A 21,592-nucleotide genomic window follows, 5' to 3' on the forward strand; every position below is an offset into this window, starting at 1 on the left:
TTTTGAATTACGTTTAAGTATCTAACTTTAATTGCAACTTCTCCAGCTTGTTTTCCTCACTTGGGCCTGACTTAGTTGAATTATGTATGGGAAGGTCTTCACAGTAATCATGTATACTTTGTCCTAAAATTTGCATCCAGTTACAGTGTGCCATAAATAAACGTCACCCTGCGGCACACCGTAACAGATTTCTATGTTCCAACCCCTCTGCAGCAGCAAGTCCCCCCACCCCATGAATACACATATGACTTTCTAGTCTCTGCTTGGACACACATTTGTCTTGTTCCTTAACAGCAATGCAAATTCAAAGCACTACCGGACTTTGGGGGCCTCCATATTAATTTACCATAGGCATGTAATGCATCTTGCAATCTTAATTGGTTTGCTCTTCAGTTTCTCCCATCTTGGTATCAGTGCCAATGTTTATGACATTCAGTAGGAATAAATCTAAAGACTTAATTGGAATTTTTACTTTAAAAAAATTCAGGCATTCCTCAGTTCCTTATAAACGATGTAGATTTGTGTCTGTATTGCCCTTTACCGTCATAGGAGACATCTGTATATTTGTATTTTTCTGTATTGCTTTTTTGTTGCTAAAGTGAACAAATTCTTCCTTTGGATCCATTTAAATTTTTCCTGAGAACTGAGGGAATTGCATTTTATACCTCATATTCACCGTTCATCAGACATGAATATTTCATTATGGAAACAAAATTATTCACAAAAGGTAGATTCCAAAAAGTTTATATGCTGTTCTGAAATGTTTCCTTGTTTGTAGCTCCAAAATGCATGCTAAAAAATGCAGCTTCAAAGTACATTCCCCAAATGCGAATATCTTGGGCTGCAAATGTTCCACTAGCAAAAAGTGGCCTCTGTGAAAGCATAAAGATGTTTCCAATTTATTGACAAGAATGAGAAGCTTTTTGATATGTTGTGGGGGAGTTACATGTAATTTTGGATCATCCCCAAGATGTTTAGGACAAAGCATCACAATTTTAGGAGTTCCTGAATACTTGCCTAAATATTTTGTTACCTTATTAGTCACATGTTTCTTTTTGCTATACCTGGTTAGTGTTGAAATAATTATTTTAAATAATTTTTCTGTCCTACTTTTCTACACAAAACAGCTAATAAAACATAAAATGTCAAAGCAAAACAATAAATTCCTATATATATAATTCCCTTATGTATTGGCCATTTCCAGCTCTCCCATTGGCTATGCAGTGCGCTCTATCAGCCATTGACCCATCAACTGCCACTCAAGAGTACTTGTGTGCCATTGGCTGGGTGCTGGGTCTGCTCCTCTCCCCCACCCACTGCCAGCCTGGAAACTCTTCTCTCACAGAATAAACTGCCTGACGAATACAATTATCCTGGTTGGTTCCTGTGGGACTAATGTTTCCCTCAGTGGCTGTTGCTAGGCAACCATGCTTGGTTCTGTCCGTATAAAGGCAAAGGCAGGAGGCACTTTCCAGGCCTTTGTGGGGAACTCATTGGGGCCAGTCCTGAGTAGGGTTGCCAGCTCCAGGTTCGGAAATTCCTGGATATTCTGTGGTGGAGTCTATGGAGGGGAGATACCTCAGCTGAATAGAATGCCACAGAGCCCACCCTCCAAAGCGGTCATTTTCTCCGGGGGTGAGAGATCTGTAGTCTAGAGTTCAGTTGTGATACCTAGTGATCTTCAGGCTCCACCTGGAGGTTTGTTATCCTAGACATAGCAGTTAGCACTTCAGAGCAGGGTCTGACAGACCCAGGTGCTTGCTATGGAAGTTGAGTGGGTGATTTTGGACCAGACACAGACTTTCAGCCTAACCTACCTCACAGGGTTGTTGTGCAGATCAAAAGGAGGAGAGGAGAATGATGTAAGCTGCTTTGGTCTCCACTGCGGAGAAAGACTGTACTTTTCCTCCTGGGAAACCATTGATGCCAATCTCCAGGTGAGGGCTGGAGATCACTCAGAATTAAAACTGCTCTCCAGATGGCAGAGATCAGCTCCCCTGGAAAAAGTGGCTGCTTTGCAGGGTGGACTCTGTGTCATTATACCCTGCTGAGATTGCTGCCCTCCTACTTGGGTTCCCACTGTTGAGAAAGACTGTAGTTTTCCTAGGTAGAGGCTACAGTGAGGGGGGAAGACATGGAAACCTGAAGTCAGAGGGGCAAATAATGGTATGTTGATGGTTGGCTGGGAAGGAAATAGGGTTGCCACCTCCAGGTTGGGAAATTCCTGGAGATATGAGGTGTGAAACCTGGAGAGAGTGGGGTTTGAGAAGGGGTGGGATCTCAAACAGGTACAAGGGCATAGACTCCACCCTCCAAACAAGCCATTTCCTCCTGGGGAACCATTGTTGCCAATTTCTAGGGGAGGGCTGGAGATCACTCAGAATTACAATTGCTCTTCAGATGGCAGAGATCAGTTCCCCTGGAGAAAACGGTAAGCTCTGTGTCATTATACCCTCCTGAGGTCACCATAGCAAATTGACGCTGAGTGCCCAAGACCAGGGCACCCACCCAGAGCCTCTTTCTAGAGCTCATTGTATTTATTTCCACAACGGGCATTATTCCTACTCTATTATAAAAGTCATAATAAAATTGACAGTATCTTAAAAAACACAAATGCGACCAAAACAGGAGCATTTGGATTGTTTAAAAATAAAACCCGTAGATGTTGGAAGTTTAAGTACCAGGTAGTCAAGCTGTTTGCATGTTTAAACATAGTTATCAAAATTCTGTATATTCTGTAAATTAAACAGAATATTTAGGGAATACTTAGTTACCTTAATGTAAGAAGTTAAAAGTAAAAACATACAGACAATGAAAAAGGGAATGTCAGTGTGTTTATAATTTTGTTTCCTTATGAATCTAAATGAGATGCAAAGTTATGGAATAATAGTAAAAATAAAATAATAGTAGTAAATATTGAGGTATAGAACAGAGTATGAAAATTGAGTTTTTATTTTGATGAGACTATATAGTATATAAAACGTACAGATAATTACTTAATTTGACTGGGGAAAGTAGGTTATCATTACTGCTTAGGTTGTTTTAAAAACTTTGGGAAATCTATGCTGAGTAAATAGATGAAAGATCAGACGGCTGTCTGTGCTGATCTTGAATTAAAGAGAAGAAAGTCTGGTATTGCAAGTAGGAGAATACTTATACTAGGGGTTGGTAGATGGTCTGGTACATGAATTAGGAAAAATATAGGTTGAATTATGGTTAGAGAGATAGATATGATATGAGAACACATCGTTACGTTACTTCTGTTCGCTGAATCTCATTGGTATTTTTTGTTTGTTTGTTCTGAAAACTAATAAAAAGATTGTTAAAAAAAATAAATAAAACCTGCAGATGCCCTGTGAAATTAAAGTCAGGGAGGTATAGTGCAAAGTGAGCCTCCTAGGGGAAGGAGTCAGAGTCCTAGGTGCTATAGCCAAGAAAGCTCTGTCCCTCAAAAGGTTACCTACCGACTGCTTACCCAGTGCCTACTTTTCTTTAAAACAATAGAAATTATCCTGCAGAATCATTCAAGATACCATTTTCTCTGATAATTATTATAGGTTGAAGTCTGTACAGTATACGCCTGTGTGAAAAGTAATGGAACCCAAATTACCACTGTGGAAGATGAACCAAGAGAGTTATCAGCACCACAGATTAACGTCCTTGGTCCAAGGTATGAAAATAAAATTTAGTTTTTCTTATAAAAGAAACCAGGAATGATTTTATGATTCAAGCCATCAAGCAATGAATGTTTTCACATCAAAGCAATCCCCAGTTACTTATTCAGTAGTGAAGAAGAAGGTCTGGAGCTAGATCTGTAAGAAGACGGTGGCAGTGTTCCTGGTGGTGATGGCTGGGAGCTGCTTGAGTAATGGCCAGTGCAACAACAATCACAGCCTCCTTTCTATTCTTGTGCTTATTCAGATTCCCACTACATAGATATTTATTTATTATTGATTGATTGATTCAATTTATTTCCCTCCCTCCTTGCGTAGCAGGCTCAGGGCAGCTTGCAGTATGTTAAAATACGTTAAAACACAGATGCATTGGAACAATGCAATAACGTAGTATGCAACAAATGGCAATCATAAATACATATAACTACATATAAAAAGATAAAATGCTGATGGCAGTAGTGTCCCATAGGGTCGAATTACACTGGCTGTTGTTATTCAGGTTAACAAAGAGGGCCTTAACAGTTCAGATGTTAACTGTTCAGATATTATCAATTATATAGTCAGTGGTCAGTGGCGGCTCCTAATCAAAGGCCTGGTGGAAGAGCTCCGTTTTACAGGCCCTGCAGAACTGTAGGAGGTCCCGCAGGGCCCTGATGTCTTCTGGGAGCTCATTCCACCAGCATGGAGCTGCCACTGAGAAGGCCCTAGCCCTGGTAGAGGCCAATCTGGCGTCTTTCGAACCAGGGAGAGTCAGACAGTTTTGAGACCCTGACCTCAGTGCTCTCTGGGGAACATGTGGGGAAAGGCGGTCCCTCAGGTAGGCAGGCCCCTGATCATACAGGGCTTTAAAGGTCAAAACCAGCACCTTGAAGCGAATCTGGTATGCTATTGGTAGCCAGTGCAATGCCTTCAGCACAGGCTGGATGTGTTCCCGCATCGAGAGACCCATCGACAGCCTGGCTGCCACATTCTGCACCAGCTGCAACTTCAGGAGTTGTGACAAAGGCAGCCCCATGTAGAGAGCATTGCAGTAGTCTAGTCTTGAGGTGACCATAGTATGGATCACTGTTGCCAGGTCATTGCATTCGAGGAAGGGAACCAACTGCCTGATCAGCTGAAGATGGTAAAAGGCTGCCTTAGCAGTGGCTGCTACCTGAGCTTCCATTGTTAAGGCAGCATCCAGGAGCACTCCCAAACTCCTGACCCATGGTGCTGGCACTAACTGCGCCCCGTCAAAGGCCAGTAGTGGAATCCCTACCCCCAATCCACTCAGGCACAGGACCTCCATATTCATCAGATTCAATTTCAATCAGCTCAGTCTAAGCCAACCAGCCATGTCCTGAAGTGCCCAGTCCAGATCTTCTGGGGTAGAGTCAGACTGACGGCCCAACAACAAATATAGCTGGGTGTCATCTGTGTATTGGTGACACCCTAGCCCATGCCTCCGGGCAATCTAGGGAAGGGGATGCATATAGATGTTAAATAGCATTGGGGACAGCACCGCTCCTTGGGGGACCCCGCAGATCAGTGGGTGCCTTCGGGATGTCTGATCCCCGAGAGCCACCCTTTGTCCCTGACCTTGGAGAAAGGAGACAAGCCATTGCAAGGCAAGCTCTTGAATCCCAGTGTCAGTGAGGTGGTGGATCAGTAGCTGGTGGTTGACCATGTCGAACACCGCCAACAGGTCCAACAACAATAGCACTGCCATTCCACCCCAATTTAGATGCCTCCAGAGGTCATCTGTGAGGGCGACCAGTGCCGTCCCCGTCCCATGACCTGGGTGGAAGCTGGACTAGAAGGGGTCTAGCATGGACATGTCATCCATAAAGCTCTGCAACTGTATTGCCACCGCTCTCTCAATTAATTTGCCCAAATAGAGCAAATTGGAAACCAGCCAGTAATTTGCCAATTTGGCTGGATCCAGAGATGGTTTTTTACCATCGCTTCCTTGAGTGCCCCCGGGAACAGCCCCTCAATGAGGGACTTGTTGATAGTATCCCTGAGAGCACCTCAGAACCCCTCACGGCCAGCTTTAGTTAGCCATGAAAGGCACGGATCAAGGCTGCATGTGGTTGGGTGTACTGTCGAGAGCAATCTTTCGACTTCCTCTAGGCTGAGTGGACTGAAATAATCCAAAATCGGACTAGAAGACATGCATGGAGCCTCACTGTCTCAACTGTTGTGAGAAGATTGCAGCAGAGTAACAAGACTTTATCTGCAAAATAGCTCGCAAAAGCCTCGCAGCCAATATCCAATTCCCTAGCATTTGGTCTGCCCTGTGGCAGAACTGTTAAAGACCGAATGGTTCTAAACAATTGGGTCGGGTGTGAGCTTGCAGACACAGCCATAGCCTCGTAGAACTCTTTGTGGCTTTGATTGCCATCTCATAGGATCTCAGAAATGACCTATAAGATGCTCTTGTTGCTTCATCGTGGGCATGCGATGAGGGCAGCACAATAGTGGAGCCATTGTCCTCACTTTGAATATGTATAGTTTGGCACAGAGCCAAATTGGATTGTCTGTATAGTATGTGAGTCCCTGGCATTTGGAGTGATCCCTGATTAGCTGAGATCACATGAGAAAGAGGCTGCCAGGTGAAGAGAAGTGGAACTGAAGCAACAATATGACAAACACTATAGGTCAGAAGAATTGAAATATGATTGAAATATGACAAACACTATAGGTCAGAAGAATTAAGCTGTTGAGGTTCTTTTAGGGAATATCCTCCCAGCTCTTTTTCATATAAAAAGATAATTCCCCAAAAATATTAAGTGCAACTCTATTTTTTCCTCTTCAACCCCCATCAATTTTCACCTCTATACCCTGGGCATTTCTCCAGGCTTTCTGTAATGATGAGTCTGGGGAAGTATTCGCTGCCTATTCCCCCCCTCCCCCCAATGGATATTAAAAGAGATGAAATTGAACATAAGTAGGGTCTGGGATACTTTCTGTACAAGCAGAACTACAATATCTGCATGAGAAACCAAACATCGCTGTACTGCATTGTTGCTATTATGTATGTATATATTTGTGCCTCAGATCTTGCATTTCCTTCTTCATCTTTCTCTTGTTATGGGCAATGTTTTCAAAAGCAAATCTGGTGTCAGACTGGGAATACAGTTGAACATTGACAAATGCAGTCATTCTTTTCCTAAAAAGATCCAGAAGTGCCAACATTTCCAAGAGAGAGTCTATAACTAATGGGCATACATGCCAAGACATTTATCAAAATTATGGCAACAATAAAATAGTTAGCCTCTTGCATTCATGTTATTGTTGATGTGATTTTATTACACTTTTGGCAGAGATTGGTATTTAGTTTTTTTCTTGTAAGGAGCAGGAACATTTCTTTTAAATAACTAAAAATCTAACATCTAAATCTTCAGAAATACACCAGTGGAATGGATTTGCTCCTACATCTTTCAAAGGAATTTTTGTTTGTTCTTTATACATCTTTTCTCTGCATTCTATATTTGTCTGTTGAAAATGTAATTGCTAGGTGAAATTAAGCTTGCTGTTTTTCTGTCGCATAAAGTGATCCAGTCAAAGCTTGTTTGATCATAAGAACTCAATTCTGGAATACATTGTTCCCTCTGGCTTTTCACTGATGTATGCCTTTGTCTGTAGTATAGCAAACACTTATGCATGTCTCCGTTATTATATACAAACAAAAAATGTCATAACACATGAATGCAAAAAGATCAGAAATATCTCCCAGATTTTATGATCTGCTCAGCCAGAAACAGACTTTCTCCATTGCCTTTCCTTACATGTCATATTATCATCAGCTGTTCTTATATCCCAAAAGAATACTAACTACTGATCGATTGCCCGGACATGTCTGGCTGTGGCCTACACGTGCCCCGGGTAGTTCATTTATTTGCCACGGTGGATTTGCTAGAGTGGAATTTAATCAATAGTTAATTCATTAATTCTGGTCTTCGAGTATGTAGTGACTATGCAGTATAAAAATGGCTGGCTGACTTCAACTTTGATTGAAATATGACAAACACTATAGCCGACAGCTTCAGCAGGTGCTGGCCTGCATAAGAATTTTTCTTATTTATCCTCCATCAAGGAATATGTTCAAGGGGAAAATAACAGATTGTATAAACAAGAAGACATTTTAATACATATCTGCCTATGGGGAAAAGGTATGATTTCGAGAAAAAAGCCACATGGGAAGCTAGCAATACAAGACATATTCTGAAACTTATTTCTTTTTATTGAAATTATGATGGCTGTTCTCCTTATGGTTTTTTTTCGGGGGAGGGGGGAAAATTCACAGTTGGATCAGTGATATTGTGAAGAATATTTTCAGGCCATATCTGTACAGCAATCACACACAATTAGTGTGAATTATGCCCAGTGATACAAACAAACATATGTTTCTATGGCCCCCAAGTTGACAGAAAAAAAACCCATGTGGGATCCAGCCAGGGAGGGAGGCTGTCCCCCGGGTCCACTCTGCTTCACGAGGAAGCCACATTCAACCCTGGGATCGCCTCAACTGACCTCGCTTCCCTCCCCATCTGGCCGGTCGGAGCCCTGGTGAGAATGAAAGACTGGGCTTACTTAGATTAATAAAGCCACCTGTGGCTTTGCTCCCCCCCCCCGAGGCAGGATCGGGCCCCTCTTTGCTTGAAAATGCACTGCTGGTGGCTGGATGCGACAGGGAGAGGGGATTGGGTCTCTCCCCCAAGAGCGAAGGGCTTGATCTGCCACAGCTCTTTTCCGTCGGTCTCCACCGACCTTGGGATGATCACTCTCGGCCTAATGCACTCTCCTCGGGTTGGTGTGTGACTCAGGTTGGTGTGTGACTGATAAGGAGGAGCTCATACGCCACCCTGAACTTATCTGAAAATGAAACACACCTGCATTTGCATACAAACTTCCGTTTTTCAGGCTGCATTGAATGGGATGGGATTCAGTTCGGAGCTTCAGCGAGTTTGGGGCTGGAAGGGCATGTGAAAGAGAAGTGGTGCTGAGGGGGGAGGAAGAGGGAGTCCCTTGCCTGTCATACAGGCGCAGGGAGGCTGGGCAGCAGGGATGAGGGGGCACTCTTACAGCCCTGCAAAGCATTACAAGCACACAAAGGTAACTAGCAGCACAAAATTTCCTCCCCAGAGCTTCGCCCCAACAGCGCTCTGGCAGCACAAAAGGGCATTGGTGATAGGAGTAGTTTCCACCTGTTTGCAACAGAGGGGTGGTTTGGGGGGCAAGGTTGCCTTTGCGTGCTACCTGGTGCCAGGAAATAATCACAGCCCTTTGGGGTGGGGTTGCATTCCACGCTCCGCCGGACTCATGGGCAGCTCCCTTTTGCTTTCTTGCCTGCATTGTCCCAGAGAGGAAGCTCATGGCTTGTCTGAGGTGCCCCCCAAGAAATTGAAATGCCTCCTGGCAAAATAAATCCTGGCTACGGGCCTGATGGCAGCCATTTAAGAATAGAGAATGAAGTCTCACAAGAGGAAGGATAGGGTTGGCAAAACCGGGTTGGGAAATTCCTAGAGATTTTGGGGGTGGAGTCTGGAGAGGGCAGGGTTTGGTAAGGGGAGTGGCCTTAGGGGAGTATAATGCTGTAGAGTCCACCCTTCAAAGCAGCCAGTTATAGACAAAGGCCATGCTTCTGTTACACTTTTATTGGATTTGTCTGCAGCCATCAATACAGTAGATCATGCCATCTTATTGAGATGCTTGGAGGCAGAAGTAGGCATCATGGGTTATGCACTGGACCAGTTCAAATCGTTCCTCATGGATCAGACTCAAAGGGTCACTTTTGGAAACCAGATGCCATCAGTGTGGGACCTTACCTGTGGTGTTCCATAGAGTACAATTCTATCCCCCATGCTTTTTAATCTCTATATAAATCCCTTAGGACAAATCATTCATAGCTTTGGGGTTGGTTGTCATCTATATCCGAATGATACCCAGCTCTGGATATCCTTTCCCAAATCTCCAGGTGATGGGTTAGAAGTCCTCAGTCACTGCCTGGCTGCTGTGGTAAATTGGCTAAGAGCAAATAAACTGAAACTAAGCCCTGAAAAGACAGCGGTAATGTTGGTTGGGGAAACGAAGATATTGAAGGACACTGTGCTCCCTGCTTTTGATGATGTTCAGCTGAGCCTTGCTGACTGAACTGAGAGCCCTTGGGTTAATACAAGGTTCAGTATTATTGCTGGAGAAGCAAGTTCACGCAGCAGCAAAAAAAGGCTTCCTCCCAGCTCAGCTTAGACCATAAGATGCCCCTTACCATGATAAAGCTGATCGGGCCACCTGGATCCATGCCATGGTGATAGCCAGACTAGATTACTGTCATTCACTGTACATTGGTTTCCCCATAAAATCAATTCAGAAACTCCAGTGGTGCAGAACGCCATGACTCGGCTGTTACTGGGAGCTAGATAGAGCATTCATATTACTCCCATTCTGTAGTCATACCACTGGCTGTCCATCAGTTACCGGGCTCAATTTATAGTATTGGCTATTACATACAAAGGCCTTCATGGCCTTGGACTCTCATATTTGCGAGACTCCCTGTCCCCCTATGTACTGCCATGACAGCTTTGCTTGTCTAAGCACTGTCTTCTGCTGGTAAAAGGTAAAGGTAAAGGTTCCCTTGCTTGAAAGCCAGTCGAATCCGACTCTAGGGTTGCGGTGCTCATCTCCGTTTCAAAGCCGAAGAGCCAACGTTGTCCAAAGACATTTCCGTGGTCATGTGGTGGCATGACTAAACACCAAGGTACATGGAACGCTGTTACCTTCCCACTGAAGTGGTACCTATTTATCTACTTGCAATTTCTTGCTTTCGAACTGCTAGGTTGGCAGGAGCTGGAACTAGAGATGGGAGCTCACTCCGTCATGCGGCACACTCGGGTCTCTAACTGCTGAACTACCGACCTGCATTGCTGGTGGTGGGTCTGGCAGCGCCTGCCTGCATAGTTAGTTGGCTCACACAGTTGCAACTCCTTCTCTTCCTCCCTCATCCACCTAGCTCACAGGGCGGCAGGTGATAGTAGGTGGGAGCACACTTCTTACAAGGAAAGCCTGAAGAGCTGGGTGCTTTTCAGATTAGAGAAAAGAAGACCAAAGGTGCACATGATAAAGATTTATAACATTAGGCATGGAGTGGAGAAAGTAGATAGAACTCCCCCCCCCCTTTCATAATTCTAGAGCTGAGGGTGCACCCAGTGAAGTTGGTGGGCATTAGTTTCAGGACAAACAAAAAGAAACAACGACAATAATATTCAATGAGTAATTAAACTTTGGAATTCACTGCCAAAGGACATAGTCATGGGCACCAATATAGATGGCTTTAAAAGGGGACTAAATACATTCATGAAAGATAGGCTCATCACGGAAGATAGGTTCATCACTGGCTATTAGCTACAATGACTCCATGTTCAGAGGTAGCAATCCACTGAATACCAGTGCTGGAGTACAGTAACAGAGAGGCATTGGCCCCTGTGCCCTGCTTCTGGGCCTTCTAGGCATCTTGGTGATTGCTATGCAAGTCTTGACAAGAAAAAGTGGATGAGAAATGATGATTCACAATAAACAGTGTATGAACCAGATAGATCACTGGACTGAACCAGCATGGTTATTTGCTGTTATATTCAGTTTATCAAATATGTGGGAGCCAATAACTACAACTCCATAGCTTGGCTCCAGCCCAAATGGTATACAGATATGACTGCTGTCTTCCAGTTGTTTGCTTGTAAGTATTGTTGCTTTCAGTAGGACTACTTTGAGGGTTTGAGGATTACTCCTGTGGATTTCATTAATAAAAAAGCTTAGCAAGTGAGCAATACTTTTGTTTTGTAGCCATCCATTTAGCACCAATATAATACACATTGAACTATATATCAAGTCTTCAAACTATTCTGAGGTTTAAGGCCTCTTTTCTTTCTCTACTATATATATATCCCCTTTTATATGTTTGTCACTAATATCATCTATATAGAAGGATTTTTCCCTGTAGAGTTGAGTATGCAGCGAATATAAAACAGGAATCCACAGATGGTGGCATTAATTCAGCAAGTCAGATGAAGAGTTCAGAATAATAATGGTGACTCTACAAGTAACCTGTGAAGTTATCCCTTCACAGGTGACATATTAATTCTTCCTCTACAGATTGTTATTGTTATGTGTTCCTCTGTTTATACCTCAAAGTACTGAAATAATAGTTCACGGTGTGTGTTTTTTATTCTGTAAGGATGTCAGAGTTTATCTTAGCTGTAGCTGTCTGAACATAGTTGTCTAACTTTAAATGAATGTTAATTTGCAATGTCACCAAGTATTCTGGCAATGGCCATGGAAATGGGCTGTTATATGCTGGGAATAACACATAGGACGTAATCCAGCCCAAGTTAAGATTTATTTATTTTTAAATCCAACTGTTGCAGTGGGAGAGATTTATGTATGTATTTGGTCCTCCCATTGAATTCAGTATGTTTTAACAAGCCTTAACTTTTGCAAGTTTGTGTCTGTACTGTTTTGTTTTAGACTCTGATTACTCTGGACTCAATGGAGCAAGTAGTATGTAGCCTTACCTATTAGCTATATGAAAAGATATAATGCAAATATAATTAATAAATGATGGAGATGAAGATGTCTGTGAAAAGTATGAAATTTTGCTCTCTCTTGCAGGAGCTCCATTTATAACTATTTAAATTTTAATTCATGATGGTTTGCAGAACAAATTGAATGTGTGTTCAAATTACACATAAAAATATGATTGTTCAAATCTTAATTCTGAATCTTGAAAATAGAATTACCAAATTAGAATTCTGTGTTTCTAATGCATTTTAAAAGTGTTTCCAGAGATAAATGTGATCTTCTGCCTTAGTGAACTTGTGGTCACTCCCTGCAATTAACAGGGCAGAATGAATCTTTTCAGATTTCTTCTTGCTGCCCCAAGTCACTTCCTGCTGCATCTCCAAAAGGTCATTGAGAGTTAGGGAATCTCCAAGGAACATGTGAGGTGTGGCAACCAGAAGGGCCAGTGCAAAGGGGAAACTGGAAGAAATCACCCCTTCACTTGTGTTGAGTATGTTCCACTCATATGAGAATAGGAGGAGTTCCTGCAATTACCCCTTCCAACTGTACCTCCTTGTGCCACATCCCATACCATTTCTGTGAGTCAAGGACCTGTTCAGGGTAGGGTGAGCTGTGCCAAGAAAGAGAAAGGTGGGGGAAAGCCCCCCTTTGTGCTGTGCTCTGTTTCTGATTTTCTACGTTGACTCCTAAAATTATACACAGCTGTTCAGACTGAAGGACAGGGTTTGAGGAAACCCATTAACATGTTTCATTTTGTTTTAAGTCCCTTTGGGCTCATAGAACTCTCTTCACAGGGCTTTTGATGTTCACCAAAGCTATTTTCTGAAATATCTGTGACTCTAAAGTATGAGCTGGCAGAACTGATACAGAGCTTGATACTGGAGACCCCAGCCTGACAGTTCTGCAGGACCTCAGCATTCATGGTGAGAGCATCTTGTCCGGATCAGGCCAGGATTTTATGGCCTCCTTGGCCACCAAAGGTCTGACTCATGGAATCATAGAATCATAGAGTTGGAAGGGACCTCCAGGATCATCTAGTCCAACCCCCTGCACAATGCAGGGAATTGACAAATCCCCCCCCCCTCCAGTGACCACTGTTCCAAACCTAGAAGATGACAAAAAAACCCTTCAGGATCTCCAGCCTAACTTGCCTGGAGAAAAATTGCTTCCTGATCCGAATGTGGCGATCAGCATTTCCCTGGGCATGTAAGATAGAACCACAAGAACTAAGCACTGATGCAACCCTTCCTGCCCTCCCTCTCATGATCTGCCTAAGTTTGCAGAATCCACATTGCTGTCAGATGACCATCTATTCGCTGTTTGAAAACCTCCAAAGAAGGAGTGCCCACCACCTCCCGAGGAAGCCTGTTCCACTGAGGAACCGCCCATTGGTTCTAGTCTGACCTTCTGGGGCAACAGAAAACAATTCCGTATCATCCTGTACATGACAGCCCTTCATATACTTGAAGATGGTTATCATATCACCTCTCAGTCTTCTCCTCTCCAGGCTAAACATACCCAGCTCCTTTAACCTTTCCTCATAAGACTTCGTCTCCAGACCCCTCATCATCTTCATTGCTCTCCTCTAGACACACAGCTTGTCTATATCCTTCTTAAATTGTGGTGGCCAAAACTGAACACAATACTCTACATGAAGTCTAACCAGAGCAGAGTAAAACGATACCATCTCTTCGCATGATCTGGACACAATACAACACCTTTATTAGCATATAAGGCAATAAAATAAAACTTCATGAGGTATCATTATACCTGCAAATCTTAAAACACGTCAGTATTAAAAATGGTTCCTTGTTGCCAAAATCTTGGACAAGAATTCAGCAATCTGTTCAGTAACTTAAGAACATAAGAACATAAGAGACGCCAATGTTGGATCAGGCCAAAGGCCCATCCAGTCCAACACTCTGTGTCACACAGTGGCCAGAAATACCAGTGCCATCAGGAGGTCCAGCAGTGGGGCCAGGACATTAGAAGCCCTCCCACTGTTGGTGACTCATCAGCTAGAAGGTACCTAATTGCATTGTCAGTTAATCCTAGACAGTAAGGGCTTAATCCAAAGTAATCAAAGATGTGAGTGAAGGGGGCAGTGTAATAGAATATGATCTAAGGTATCAGGTTCTCCAGATGAGCAATTACAGATTCTGTCACATTTCGGGGTACCTCTATATCTACCTGAAACCCAAGATGAGGGAAAAACATTAAATCTGGCTAGCATAAAGGCTCTGCATTTCACCAAGTTAGAGAAGTATTGTGCCATATTGTTTGGTACATATCTAAAGCCAAGGGAAAGGGGGGAGCAAGTACCCCCGGCACTGGCCTGAATTATTTGGGCTTCGATGTCCCAACTTCTTCTACGGGTAGTCCGTTAAATAAAATTCTCATCTGGATTTTCCAAGATGTCCAGGTCAATGCCAATTGAACATATTTTAGAGACACTGTACTTCTGTTGATACAGCCCAAAATCGCATTTGCCTTTTTAGCTACTGCAACACAGTGCTGACTCATCTTCAGTGTATGGTCTACTAAGACCCCTAGATCCTTTTCACACATAGTACTGCCAAGACAAGTCTCCCCCATCCTATAATTATGCATTTGATTTTTTCCCTACCTAAATGAAGAACTTTATATTTATCCCTGTTGAAATTATATTTGTTTTAGCCCTGTTTTCCAGCCTGTCAAGAGCATCCTGTATCCTGACTCTGTCTTCTACTGTATTTGCTACCCCTCCCAATTTTGTGTCATCTGCAAATTTAGTAAGCATCCCCTCAATTCTTTCATCCAAGTCTTTTATCATCTGCAAATTTAATAAGCATTCCCTTTATTCCTTCATCCAAATCCTGTATAAAGATGTTGAACAAAACAGGTCCCAGGACAGATCCTTGAGGCTCTCCACTTGTTATTCCTCTCAAAGAGGATGAGGAACCATTAACAAGCACTCTTTGGGTGTGATCTGTCAACCAGTTACACAGTCGTAATAGGACCCAAACCACATTTTACCAATTTGCCAACAAGAATATTATGTAGAACCTTATCAAAAGCTTTACCGAATTCAAGATAAACTATGGCTTATTTTGCACTAGAACTGCCTCAATGTTGCACCGCCATTTGCCCCGATAGTAAAGGTAAAGGTTCCCTTGCTCGAAAGCCAGTCGAGTCCGACTCTAGGGTTGCGGTGCTCATCTCCGTTTCAAAGCCGAAGAGCCAGCGCTGTCCGAAGACGTTTCCGTGGTCATGTGGCCGGCATGACTAAACACCAAGGCGCACGGAACGCTGTTACCTTCCCACCAAAGTGGTACCTATTTATCTACTTGCAATTTCTTGCTTTCCTCAAAAAACAGGATCACGAAACTGCAGGGGAAATCGGGCGAAGCAGCGAGTCAAAATGCAGCCCCGCAGCTTCAGGTGTGAAATTGACCAATAGTATCGGGGCAAACGGCGGCGCAACATCGAGGCAGCTCTAATGCGAAATCAGCCTATGTCTACAGCATTCCCCTGATCCAGGACGCTAGTAACTTACTCAGCTTGTGGCAGGTTCAGTACATGAACAAGGACATACCTTGGACTTAATTTTTTGCACTGAACCTTTGAGGAAAGCTCTGAATTAGACCTGTAGGTTCCACCTGTGCCATAATCCAAACACCACCTCCTCAAGGCACAGGTTAATGTGGCACCAACCATTTGCTATGGTGGGGGCTGGTTAAAGTGACCTATCCACAGAGAATTATGGATCCTACTAGAACACTATGGGGGATTTTAGGATCCCATATAATAGTTCTGATGATAGACCTCTCCCACTCTCAAGGCAGACTCCAACCCCTTGGTTTTCTATGGAGCTTGGTGACTTGAAAAGGGCAGAGAGATGTCTGGAGAGGGGCTTGCAGAAAACTCAGAGTGAATTCACCAAAAATGTTCTATAGTCTTGTGAGACAGCACTGACGCAGCAAGGAATAGAGTTATTTCTCTGCTACCATTGTGTCAGCTGCCAGTTCACAAATGGCTCAGCTGCTAACTTCTAGGCCTGAATCTTTTAAAATCTGTGGTATCCTAAGGGTTAATTAGTTGCAACAATTCTACAAAGCTTTTGGGTAATAAAATCTCTCAAATACATTCTGATTTAGTTGAAAGCTGAAATATAGCTCAGGTAGGGTTGCCAGCTCCAGGTTGGGAAATACCTGGAGATTTGGGGGATGGAACCTGAGGAGTGCAGAGTTTGGGGAGGGACTTCATTGGGGTATAAATGCCATAGAATCCACCCTCCAAAGCAGTCATTTTCTCCAAGTGAACTGATTTCTGTCACCTCAAGATCAGTTGCAATCCCAGGAGATCTCCAGCCACAGCTTTGAGGTTGGCAACCCTAAACAGTCAAAGTATTTAGTGCACAGTGTATTCCTTTTATGGATCATTTCAACTCATTTACTATGAGGGATGTTGATAGGGTCTAAGGATCTGTGAAGGTCCTACTCAACCATCTTGGTTGCTGAAACCTTGTAAGGATCACATGAGTGAGCCCCTGATGTCCATCTTAAACCAGCACTGAATCAAGGCACTTGTCCTCAGTCATTAAAAGAGGTGGCTATCCATCCACTATTTAAAACCGTTGCTAGAGAAAAATACTGAGGCTAATCATCCAGTCTCAGATTTGCCTTTTGGGGGCAATGTGACTGAAAGTGTAGTTGCAGAACAGGCGTTCCTGGATGACTCATCTGCTAAAGACCCTTGTCAGTCTGATTTCAAGCTGGGCTGTGGGATGGAGATGGTGCTGGTGGTGTTAGTGAATTATCTCCCTTTGAATGTAGAACAAAGACTTGTTTCTGTTATTTATTTATTTTATTTATTATTTAGATTTGTATCCCGCCCTCCCCGGAGGCTAACAAGGGCATAAAATGCCTGATAAAAACAATAAGAACAGTATAAAAATACAATACAAAACATAATACAATTAATAAAATATCGGTGATCTACTACTCACTCTATTCATAAGATCAAGATAGTGTTCTACAGATGTTATAACAGATGTTATAACAATGTTATAACAATACACGACCATATATGTCCCCACAACCCTGTCATCCGCCAGGTACATCTCGCACCCCTGATGATACCCGCACCAGCGGTGGTAAGGGTGTGGTGATGGAAAAAGGGTTGATGGAATAATGGTGGCGGCGGCTCCTAATCGAAAGCCTGGCTGAAGAGCTCCATCTTACAGGCCCTGCGGACCTGCCCAAGGTCCCACAGGGCCCGTATCTCTTCTGGGAGCTCATTCCATGTTACTGTATTTATCTCCTCCCTTTGATACAGCACACCATGCTATCTTGTTGGGATAGTTGCAGGTTGACACATATCAGCAAATGTGTTTTGGATTGATTTAAATCTTTCCTGAGGGATCAGACTCAGAGGGTCACTGTTGGAGACCAGCTGTCATCAGTATGGCAGTTCTCCTGTGGGGCTCTTCGGTGCTCAGCCTCATCCCCCCAATATTTAATCTCAGTATAACAGTGAACGTAGTACAATCCACGTACAGTGTAAGCTTGATTTTTTAAATAATTTGTGAATTGAGTAATTCTCATGTTACATTCAGCACATGTACAGCTGAACATGTGATACAAATCCTACATTTATCGATGTACTGGTCCCCGGTGTCTTTTGTCAAGTGAATATGCATTGGATCTTTCTTACAAATGATGTATGCATGTACATGCAGGATGTATGTGCATTCACTGTAACATGTGGACAGGGTTAAAGTAAAGTCCTTACGGGAAATGATTCATGGTTTTGGAACTGGGTGTCATTAATATGTTGATAACACTCACCTGTATATTTCTTTGTCCAAACTGCCCAGCAGTGCTATAGAGGAACTAAGTCAGTGCCTGGCTGCTCTGTTTAAACAGTTGAAGGTCAATACAGTGAAACTGAATCCTGTCACAACAGAGGTGATGCTGGTTGGGAGGGTGGTGGTCTTGGAGGGCATTGTGTTTCCCACTTTTGATGGGGTTCAGCTGCCCATTATTGATTCAGTTAACAGTCTAGGGTTTGCTGGAGAAGCAAGTTAATTCAGCTCCAAAAAAATGCTTTCTACAGTCTTCATTTAGCTTGGGAGATGGCTCCCTTCTTTGACCTGATTGATCTGGCCACATGGATCCATGACACAGTAACCTCAAGGCTAGACTATTGTAATGGACTCTATATGTGTTTGCCCTTGAAGACCATCTGGAATCTACAGCTGGTACGGAACGCTATAGCTCATTTTCTAAAAAAAAATGTACACATTTTTTGTTATTGTTGCTGTAGGTCACTCCAGATAAACTGGGCATCTCCTGGACAACCAAATGGCGTTATCTTAGGGTATGATCTGTTGCGTAAAGCTTTACGATGGTGCACTGTGGCACAGCAGCTACCAACCCACCAAACTGCAGGGACATGTCTACCCCTGGAATGTGATATCCATGAAAATGTCTGTGGAGGCCTGTGTTACAATCCACAGTTTAAGGTAACATCAAATGATATGCATTTTCTATTTCCCTTTCAGAATATTTGTAAAACTTATAAATCTGCTACAGTTTAAAGTTGTTAGGAGACGTATTTTAGCTGAACTCAACAGGTTTTATGTGGAACACTGATTATGCCAACCACCCAATAATTTGCCACAAATCATCCGCTTCCATTAGTTGTGTGAGTATTGTGACTGCCAGCTGCCTGCCTAGTTGGGTGAATCAGTTCTGTGGGGCTTTCCTGGTTCCCTCCTCCTGGTCATTTTGGGTTCTGTGAGGGTTTTGGTAGCCTGCCACCATCCAAGGCATTAGGGTTTTAATTCTAAACAGAGAAAGTGCTTGGAGAAGCTATTCCCCCTTCAGCCTAGCAGTGCTTTGTTGGGAAACAGGGTCCCTGACAACAATAGAAGCAACCAAAGAGTTTGAAAGCAATGTAGTAATGTAGTAAATTCATATTTCAGAAGAATGAATCCCAGGAAGGTAGCCCATATAAAGATTTATTTAGTTAACAAAACAGGGGGCTGTTTAAAAGTACAGGTTAAAAAAGAAAAGAGTCTTCAATGTATCAAAGCAGTGTTACAACAAACAATATGAAAGGGGAGGGGAATTAAAGGAGGATTATACAAAAGAATGCTACAGAGGCAAGAAGCAAGCAGGTAGGAATACTACAAACAGCCCTAACTGATCTAGCTCAGTGTTCCCTGGACTAGGCTTGCATTAGCCCATCTGGATTTTCAGACTGGTACTCTCTGGCTGAGTTCAGACTGGCAGTTTGCCCCGATATAGGCACGTGCCAGAAACATTTCACAAACGGATTAAAGGGGCCGTTCACACAGGCACATGTGTCAGGCGTTCCCCAGCCGTACTCAACCCATCTTGTAACGTTTCCCTTCTGAGTTTAAAAGATACCAGGTGAAAGTGGTAGACAACACTGGAGAGTGCATCCATCCCGCTTCCTGGAAGTATGAATGCTAAAAGCCGTGTGAACACACTGCATTGATAATTGCATCACGTTGCTGGAGTGAGAAAAAGCCACTTACAGCCATGCCTCTGCCAGGGATGGGCCAACAGTGTGAATGGTCCCTTGTGCCTCCTCCTCAGTATGCTCCCGCATCAGTCGGTGCAGTGTGACTGGGAATACCCGGAACAAGTTGTTCCGGGTCTTTTTTGCCACAACTCCCTCGTGCCTCAAACTGCCAGTCTGACCTCAGCCACAGACTCTGCTGGTTAGCAAGGTCGCACAAGGAACACTCAGGCTAAGGTCACACACAGTAAATAATCCACTTTCTTTTTTTTAAATTTTATTTGTTGATTTTTATAAAACATAAGTTCTCAGATATACATATACATTCGAGTCATTTATACATTTTCCAGCCATGTATACAGTCCTACCCATCTCTGTTCAAACAACTCTTCATGTTTCCCTTGTAAAATTAAATTTAACTTATCTATTTCCACTATTTCCATCAACTTTTTTATCACTTCCTCTTGTTTTGGGGTGATCTCTTGTTTCCAGTATTTTGCCCATAGGATCCTTGCTGCCGTTATTATATATAGTATAACATACTTATCATTATAGTTTATGCCTTCTGGGAGTGGATTAAGCAAAAATATTTCTGTTACTAAATCTAGCTTTATGTTACATATTTCTTGTATCATTTTCTGTATACATATCCAAAACGTTTGGATTTTTGAACACCACCACCACATATGATAAAAGGTTCCAACACTTGTTTTACAAGTAAATAATCCACTTTCAATGCACTTCCCTATTGGATTTTGCTGTATGAACTGGCAAAATCCAGTTGGAAAGAGCTTTGAAAGTGGATTATTTACTGTGTGTGACCACAGCCTCTGTGTCTCTTCAGTGGACACAAGGGAAATGCACCAGGAGTTTCCTTTCCCCTGAGTTTTACTAGTTGACTCAATGCCCACCACTGAGAAGATATTGGATCTGTACGCTTTGATGAGCATAGGGTCTTTCCTAGTTTTAGGGAGGAAGAGCCAATGCAGTTGTCCCACATTAATATCTGAGACTTGGTCAAGTGAAAGAAAAGTGAAGTCCAATGCACATATTCCTAATGAATGTTCTTTATTGCAGGACTAGGAATAAAGCCCGTTGTGGAAATAAATACAACGAGATCTAGAAAGAGGCTCTGGGGGAGTGCTCTGGCTTTGGGCAAACAGTGTCAATTTGCTGTGGTGACCTCAGCAGGGTATAATGACAGAGTCCACTGTTTTCTCCAGAGGAACTGATCTCTGCTACCTGAAGAGCAGTTGTAATTTTGAGTGATCTGTAGCCCTCACCTGGAGATTGGCAACAATTGTTACCCAGGATGAAATGGCTGGTTTGGAGGGTGGAGTCTATGGCATTCTACCTGTCTGAGGTCCCACCCCTCCGCAGACCCCACCCTCTCCAGGCTCCACCCCTCAAATCCCCAGGAATTTGCCAGCCTGGAGTTGGCAACCCCATCTCCTTCCCAGCTACCCATCAACCTACCATTATCACTTCTGCCCTCCTTTCTGCAGAGCAGTTGTAATTCTGAGTGGTCTCCAGCCCTCACCTGGAGATTGGCAACAATGGTTCCCCATGAGGGACTGACTAGTTTGGGGGGCGGAGTCTATGGCATTGTACCTGTCTGAGGTCCCACCCCTCCTCAAACCTCGCCCTCTTCAGGCTCCATCCCTCAAATCTCCAGGAATTTCCCATCTGGAGTTGGCAACCCTATCAGGACTGGCCCCAATGTGTTTTCTCCCAAAGGCCAAAGTAGGTGACAGGACCAAGCTTAGTTGCCTACCAACAGGCACTGAGGGGAAAGTAGGGTTGCCAGCTCTGAGGAGGGAAATACCTGGAGT

General features: G+C 43.3%; 1 protein-coding gene across 1 annotated transcript in view; it reads left to right on the top strand.

Moving 5' to 3' along the window:
• USH2A (Usher syndrome 2A (autosomal recessive, mild)) overlaps positions 1–21,592 on the top strand; it is a gene marked incomplete at its 5' end in the record, with an annotated part of 716,575 nt that overhangs the window by 494,468 nt on the left and 200,515 nt on the right. The window contains 2 exon segments of the mRNA XM_015424093.1: positions 3,558–3,670; positions 18,537–18,735. Of these exon segments, the coding sequence (XP_015279579.1) occupies positions 3,558–3,670; positions 18,537–18,735 (312 nt within the window).

Source organism: Gekko japonicus, unplaced genomic scaffold, assembly GCF_001447785.1.
Source record: "Gekko japonicus isolate JY-2015 unplaced genomic scaffold, Gekko_japonicus_V1.1 scaffold810, whole genome shotgun sequence".
Lineage (NCBI taxonomy): Eukaryota > Metazoa > Chordata > Lepidosauria > Squamata > Gekkonidae > Gekko > Gekko japonicus.